We start from the raw sequence: 7785 nt of genomic DNA on the forward strand, positions 1-7785 counted from the left end.
ATGAGGCCTCCGAGGTCAGAAAGTGGCTCACCTATCCCGCTCGGTAGCCTGTGGCGATCCAGACCCAAATCCAAGAATTTATAATGATAATGAGAAGGAGCAGAAAGTCCAGGTGGTCCAGATCTCCTGTTGGGCACGTCATAAACTCCAGCGTACGAGGCAAATCCAACTTTAGAAAAGTTGACACCTGCAGTCTTGGCTCAAGCAGAGTCATGGGTCCCCACCACCAGGGCTCTGGGACCCAACTGGGAGATGCATGTACAGAGGGCAGATGGCTCCCTTCCCCACACCCACCACTCTGAGAGCCTCTCCCCCTTCAGCCAGGAGAAATTCAAGCTGGAAAAGGAACCCTTCTTGAATTCCTCCCACCCCGCTGGGATATCAGTCACTTCCAACTACCTTGTCCTCTGAAGTTTCTTCTGCCACTAACAAAAGTTCCAGCATAGATACACCTGAACTTGACTCCCACCCTGCACCAGCCAGGTGAGCCAAGCAAGCCACTCACCCACAGTCAGGGCAGAGCCCAGCCTGTGGCCAGGGTCAAGGTTTTGTCAATTCCCCCTCCCACCACCGCTGATCCTTTCTTACCTGCTCCTTTGGGCAGTGGGTGTCCCATGGCTCCATATCTGAAGACATCGAGACCTGGAAATCAGAGAGACCTGAGTGTGCATCCAGCTTAATGGGGACTGTGCCCCTAGTGCCCAGGACAGCCAATATCTGAAAGAACAGGTGACTAAATGCACCAACGTGCTTGGGCAGACAATGCCCCTCCTGGCAGCAGGCTGGGCTGGAGACGCTCTGGCCAGCAACTTTGTGGGACTGGGGTCCGAGATCCTGTATCAGCCACCCGTCACCAATGGCAGCCTTTGAGGGTATTAGGCCCTTACCTGAGGGATCCTTTTCTGGATAAAACAAAAAAAGAAGAGAGAGAAAGAAAGTGAGAGAGGGAGAAAGAGAGAGAGGGAGAGAGAGATACTATTGGGGTCGTTCTGATACATTTTAAGTACTTATTTAACCTGTTTCCCCACCCCAGCACCACATAGCTGCAGTGCATTTGGGAGGGTTGGGAGACCTGGCCTCAGTTTTCTCATCAATGAAATGGGATGCATCTCCTGGGGGTCCTGGGAGTCTGTGTGGCCGGGTTAGGGTCTTGGTCAGGGTGTGGGGGAGGGGCTGGGGGGAGAGACTGGGTTAAAACTCTGTTGCCACAGAGCTAGGAGCCCACTGTCACACCCACCATTTTCCACGGGCTTCTCAGCAACTTGAGACTGTTCTTGGCCTTCAGCAGGTTTGGTCACCATGGACGTGAGGGGGGTGACAAAGCTATAGTTGAGCGACAAGCCCAGAGCTTGGGTCTCCAGGGCCTGCTTATCAGCAGCATATGCGGAAACCCTGCAGGTAGAGAGCATCAGAGGGCCAGCAGGTCCTGGATGCCTAGCTCCATTCTCCCTCCCTTCCAGACCCTTGGGGGTGGGGGCGGCTCCCTATGGGAGAGTCTGGAGCTCAGACACCACTCCATGACCCCCCTCTCTCCATACCTAGGAGATGCCCAGGCCACCTGTGCTGTCCCACCCATGAGGAGCTTGGGGAGACACTGAGGCCGTGTGTGGCCGCCCCAGCAGGCCCTTGGTTGTGCAGGCCACCCACATTTGCTCCAGCAGTTGGTGGATGGTCAGGTACGCCCAGAGTCTCTCCATGAAGCCGTGGAAGATGTACTTGGGCTTTTGAAACTCCTCTTCCTGCTTTGCCACCTGGGACTCCATTTGGAAGGTGATGTTCTCCGTGGGCTGGAAAGAGGGGCCCAGCCAGGCGGCAGCAGTGAGGGCCTGCCGCCCTTACCTGGCCTGCCGCTTCCCAGCACTTCCATGAGAAACCTAGTTGGGACTGGGCAGGTCCCACGGATTGGCTGTGAGGACCACATTCCCTTCGAGTAGGTGGGGAGCAGGGAGGGAGTTCAGGGGTGTAAGGGGCTCAGCCACAGAGCCTCTAAGGATGAGAAGGAGGTGGAGAGAAAAGGTAGAAACTATCACAGGTGCAAAGCCAGGAACTAAGATCACGTGCAGCTTTTGGGAGGAAGGACAATGGGAACGGGATCTGGACCCCAGGCCAGTGCAGAAGCAGCAGCAAATGCGTTTAAAGCAGAAAGGGCCCCAAGACGGCCCACCCCAAAAATGGACACTCTGGGGACAGAGGCAAGTGCCTTCCCCAGCAGTCATGGCAGAGTTCGAAAGAGGGCTCAGGCCTTGGTAGGGTTTGGGGCCCCATGTACCCCATTAGGATGCCCCTGACCAAGCTGGTGCCCCCTGCTGGGACCAGGCACTGTCCAGTGGTGACAGCGAAGCAGGTGCCCAAGTTTCAGGTGGACTGCTGCTTCCTTCCCCGGGGTGGGGCCTTCTGCCCTCAGGCTGACCTGGCCAGCAGCCTGGGAAGTGGGGCCTGTGGGCAGAGGAACTCCAGCCTTTCCTGTCACAATTCCCCGGCAGCCAAAAGCCTTAGCGATGTGGACCAGACCCCATCCCCGCTGCTGGAGACGCCTTCCTCTGTCTCTCACCAGAGCCGGGCCTGCCACACCTTTGTCACCTGCAGGCCGCCTGCACAAATGTCCTGTCCACCTGCACAGCTATCTATTGGAAGGTTTTCCTTAAGTGAAAGTTATACAGACTAACACTCTTCACTTGGCCCTGTCCCAAGCAAGACTACCAGGGAAATGCTAGGTCTGGGGTTGGAGTTCTATTTCTCAGAAGATACATTAGGATAAACACGTGATTACTCAAACAAAGACATGTCACCCCCTTATCACCCTGGGTTCCGCACTTTGGGAACTCCCAGCCTCCAGGATAGCACCAGCAGCTAACATGTGTGGAATGTTTACCCTGGGCCACATGTTAATCCCCACAGCTGTCTCACAAGGTGGGTAAGATGTCTGATTCTCATTTTCACACAGGAGGAAACGGAGGCACGGGGAGATTAGGTGAAATGCGCAGGCCTCATCCCTCAGAGGTGGCAAAGAGGGGGTGGAAGCCATGATTCTGGTCACCTGCATGCAATGCTCCTTGTGACACGTGCTACTTCTCTGAGACTCAGCCCTGGTCCCAGCATGCCCCCCTGCCTTGTCCACCTGTTATTCTCCCTGCACATCCTGCGGTCGACCACACATGCCTGAAACATTCCTCCACCACTTCACCATCTGGCCTCTGCCACCTCCAACTCATCCCACAGTCGCAGCTGAGTCCTGTCCAGGAAGCCCTCCCAGATCTCCAGGCCACATTGGGGCTCCCATGCTGTTCCCCTAAGTCTCTGGGTTCTTCCTCTCAGGGACACCCCAGCCTCTGGGTCTTTCCTTGTTTGTGTGATGATTTACCCAATGTCTCTCCCATGAGGGCAGGATCCTTGGGCCTAGGAAGGCTCTGGCTCAGAGCAGGTGCTCAGTTTCTCTCTGTGAAATGAGGGGTCCCCGGTGGCACAGAGGCTGGGAGAACTGGGTGGGGAGAGGGCACCATGTGGTGAGCTGGGGTGGGTCTTGCCTGGGCTGCATTGGGCCCCAGGGCAAGTTGGACCTTGGTCTGCTCATCTGTGAAGTGGGAGCAGCCCTCCCTGCCTGACTGCAATCTCAGAGGGCTGGTGGAGGACAGAGGGGATGTCAAACCCAGTGCCCTAGGGCACAGCAGCAGCAACACAGACTCACTATGAAGTGCCTACCACGTGCAGCCAAGCACAGGTGCTCTCAGCAGAATCAGGACATTATCTCATGGAATCTCCACCACCAGCCCATGCAGTGGGGACTGGGGTCCGCTATGGTGGCAGGGGGCACTTTGTCACTTGGGGAAGGTCAGTCGGCTGGAGTCTGACAGGCTGGAGTTTGAACCTAGCCCCTCTGAATGCCTGCTGCAGCCACCCTTCCACGCCAGGATGGCTGGCCACACTCACCAGCTGCCCGCTGACTGTGGCTGAGAGCACATCAGGGATCTGGGCCCGGAGCTTCCCGGCCACTACCATCTCGGAGCCCTTGAAGAACAGCGGGAAGTTGTCCTGCGTGACCTCCTCCACGGCATTGCCTGGGTACTCGAAGGTCACTGTGGTCAGCAGAGGGTTCGCCACCTCCTGGTAGAAGTCCTGCAGAGTGGGGGGTGTCACGGGGGCAGGCCAGTTCGTCCCTGACTCACCCAGCCCTCAGGGGTAGGCTGGCACCTGCAGCTGCAGGGCGGAGTCCGAGTCCTCGTAGATGCGCCGAGCCAGGCCACCGTTGTCCAGCGCCAGCTTCTCCAGGAAGGCGTAGCTGACGTCGAAGCCAAAGCCCAGGCAGAAGAGGCTGTACTGACCGCCTATGGCCTCCTGCACATTCTTCTGGATCTTCCTGGGGTTGGTCTGGCCTGGACCCAGTGTTTTGGGACAGGGGTGAGAAAACAGGGATTTGCTCAGGGGATATTTTTGGAATCTCAGAGCCAGAGAGGCCTCAGGGACCCCCTCCCTTCCCCAGGTCCCACAGCAAGCCAGGATGGAGCCCCAGCGATGCCCTCTGGGCAGTGTGCCCTGGAGTTGCCACTGTGCCCTCACCCACAGTGGGGTCGCCATCAGTGAGGAGGAGGAGGAGAGAGACGCTCCCTGAAGGCAGCTGCTCCTCCCGGGTGGCTGTGTCCAGCAGCTGCACGGCCATCAGCATTGCATCATTGATATTGGTTCCTGAGGGGCACACAATCTCAGGATGGTTCTCAGGTGGGGCTGGTGCCCAGATACCCCCACCCTGCAGGGCTGCCCTGGCACTCACCTCCCCGGGCCTGGATGCTGTTAGCATATTTCTTGGCCTCCTCCACGTTCTGGGTCGAAGCTGGCACCAGCGATGGCTTCCACTGGCTTGCTTCACTGCTGAAGCTAATGAGGTTGAAGTGGTCTTCGGGCCTGAGGTCCTCTAGGATCTTGATGAGGGCTTCCCGAGTCTGGTCAGGGGAAGGGGAAACAAGGTGTGTGTCTCAGTGGGACCTCCTTGGGGGTTCATGTGCCCTTGGGCTGCACCCCCAGGCCCACACCTGCAGTGGGAACATGGTGAATGCTCCAGGGGCAGGACCAGCTCCATCCTGGGTATCTGGCAGCCTCCTACCCAAGAAGATGGAGGAGGGAGGGTCTGCCTGCTAGACCAGAGCTGACGGTATGAGGCATCTGAGAGTTTTTAGGGCCCTACCCTGGCCTGTGGTACCCACCTGCTGGATTTTCTTGCCCATCATGGAGCCACTGGTGTCAATGACGAAGATCACATTCTTGGGTATCGTGGAGAGGCCCTCGGGGGCAAAGTAGTGCACAAAGTAGCCATTCTCGATCTATGACCAGAGTGAGACACACCCCAGGTGAGATGAGAGCTACAGCCCTGCCCTGCCCTGCCCCACCCCACCTCCTTACCCAAAGTCCCGGGTACCCATCCTCTCCTCATTTTAAGCTCCTCTGTCACAGCCCCACTGCTAACCTCCCCAAATCCTCGTCATCTTTATTTTTTTTATCATTGTTGTTGAAAGTATTACATATGTCCCCCTTTTTTCCCCATTGACCTCTTCTAGTCTGCCACCCCCTCCAGTCCTTCACCACCCTATTGTCTGTGTCCATGGGTTTGTATATATGCATACAAGTCTTTTGGTTGATCTCTTCCCACTCACCCAGTGTAGCTACTCTTTTGCTGAAACATTCCCTGCTATGCATGACCCACTAGAACTCTACTCCACTTTGCTCCCTATTTGTTTGAATATCTGAGGCGGTTTAGAGGTAATAAACCTTATTTAGCAGATGAAACTTTCTGCCTCTGAAAGGGAGTTCTTTCAGGGACAGCATAACTAAACCGCGTGATTTCTGTCTGTTGCCTTCGTTGCACACTGACTGGCAGGAGCAGTTTTTTTGCCTTTTCTTTGGCAACAGCCAGGCTCAGGCTCCTGAGGACGGATGGATTTCCTGGTTATTCTGCTCTCCCCTGGAGCCCACGCACCTGAATGGAGCCTCCAGAGAGGGTGCGGTTCACATCATAGCGGATGATGAAGTCGCCATCCACGACTGTGTCCTGTTGCTCTGCAGACTTCTGTTGCTGGGAGAGCGTTGGCTTGAATCGGATGTGAGCCTGGAGGAACGACCGACTGGGCTGATGTCGGGGAGCAGCGAGGCCATGCTCACACCCCTCACCCCACCTGAGAATCACCCGGGATGAGAACTCCCCCGTAGGTCAAATCCCAGGGAACTTTCTCTGAGGCTGGGCTGTCAGGTGGATGGCCTCAGTACAGTGGATAGGTGTGAGCAAGGAGCCTCTGCTCCGGAGCCGTGTGAGCAGAGCCTGGGCTCAGGATGTGTATGATCCAGCCTCCTCCTTTCCCCCTGGTCCTGGGACCCTAATGTCAGTGTCCTTTCCCAGTCGCCCCCTAACCACAGGTTCAAATCAGCACCCGCCATCTTCCTCTAGGCCTTGCCCTCCTCATCTGCCTCATGTCAGCGCGGACACAGAGACCTCAGTAGTCAGCCAGCCGAGAGATTCTGCCCAATTGTCCCACTCTCTGGGACCCAGGCTCACAGGGCAGCGGGAAGACAGGCCCCTCGGTACCCTCCCCTCCTACCCCCTGTGGCAGGCCCACCTTGGTCTGGTTCTGTGAAACGGTGAGGGCATCTGCAAGCTCATTGGTCATGAAGGTGCTCTCTGTCTCCAGAAAGCTGATGCCCTGAGGCTCAAAGATGTGAATGTCCATCTAGAAGAAGAAGGGGGTCACTGGGTTAGCCAGGAGCCAGGGCTGGGCCTCACAGGAGGCTGAGGGGACAGGGGGACCACCCTCTGCTGCACAGGGGTCACCCAGGAGGCCTCCTGGGAGGAGGCAGTTCCAGGTACCTGCAGGTGCTTGACCAGCTGCTGGGGCTGCACTTTCAGCAGCAGCTCATACACTCCCAGGCGCCGCTTGAGCAACTCCTCGTACACCAGCTCGAAGGTGACCTTGGCAGCGGGGGCCACACTGACCGACACCTGGAACTGCTCCATCTTTCTCCCAGTGGCCCTGGGGGAGGAGGGCATCAGGCCTGCCCCTCCAGGCCAGGTAGGGTATGGACACTGGAGGCAGGAGCAGAACTACAGGCAGGGGCGACTTCTGCCCAACCCCCACTGGGGTCTCCCACACCCCCTTGGGCTCACTTGACGAGGCCAGCGCTCTCCCCTCTGGCCACGGCCGCACTGTACTGCTTCTGGGCTGCATCCTTCTGCTTGATGTTCCCTGGGTACGTCACACCGTCGATGATCCTGGGGCAGGAGGGTGGGTGCTGTCAAGAGTCTGGTGGTGGGGAGGCTCTCTCCAATCCCACCTCCTCCAGGGAGCCTCTCAGGGACTTACTGTGCCTCCTGAGAGAGTGACTCCTACCTGGACCGGACCTCACCCGTTTATTATGCACCTACTGTGTACAAGACTGTGCAGGCCCCGGGGTAAGGGCGGGCAGCCTCTGCAAGGTGTGCCAGGCCTCCATCTACCCCGAGGCATGCACAATGGAAGTGAACATTCGTTTTACTGAACGGACAGGAGAGGAAGGTTGCAGAGGAGACAGGGCTGAGCTAAGTCCTGGCCTCTCTTCTCCCTTCCACTCTGGCCCCACATTCCAATTGCCCCCTCCATCTCATAGACTGTCCCAGAGGAACCTGTCGACCAGCAGCACACGCTTTCTGAGCTGCGCTTGCACCCATCCAAGTGCCCAGCTGTGTGGGGCAGACTGAGGAGGAGGGAGATGCCAGGCTCCCAGGCCAGTGGGAGACACAGGGCTAAAAGGCTTTGAACCCTCTTCCCA

The 7785-nt window shown here is 57.4% G+C and overlaps 1 protein-coding gene across 1 annotated transcript in view; it reads right to left on the minus strand.

The window, feature by feature from the left end:
• Positions 1–4: 4 nt before the first annotated feature.
• Positions 5–7785, minus strand: part of ITIH4 (inter-alpha-trypsin inhibitor heavy chain family, member 4) — a gene marked incomplete at its 3' end in the record, with an annotated part of 38775 nt that continues 30994 nt past the window's right edge. Inside the window, exons 9-22 of the mRNA XM_014542934.1 lie at positions 7145–7272; positions 6848–7010; positions 6600–6710; positions 5966–6094; positions 5196–5312; positions 4766–4934; positions 4555–4680; positions 4189–4370; positions 3928–4113; positions 1648–1787; positions 1238–1392; positions 888–902; positions 589–642; positions 5–169 (exon numbers count right to left, since the gene is read on the minus strand). Of these exons, the coding sequence (XP_014398420.1) occupies positions 5–169; positions 589–642; positions 888–902; positions 1238–1392; positions 1648–1787; positions 3928–4113; positions 4189–4370; positions 4555–4680; positions 4766–4934; positions 5196–5312; positions 5966–6094; positions 6600–6710; positions 6848–7010; positions 7145–7272 (1840 nt within the window). The remainder of the gene's footprint in view (positions 170–588; positions 643–887; positions 903–1237; positions 1393–1647; positions 1788–3927; positions 4114–4188; positions 4371–4554; positions 4681–4765; positions 4935–5195; positions 5313–5965; positions 6095–6599; positions 6711–6847; positions 7011–7144; positions 7273–7785) is intronic.

The sequence above is a fragment of the Myotis brandtii genome, unplaced genomic scaffold (genome assembly GCF_000412655.1).
Source record: "Myotis brandtii unplaced genomic scaffold, ASM41265v1 scaffold316, whole genome shotgun sequence".
Taxonomy (NCBI): domain Eukaryota; kingdom Metazoa; phylum Chordata; class Mammalia; order Chiroptera; family Vespertilionidae; genus Myotis; species Myotis brandtii.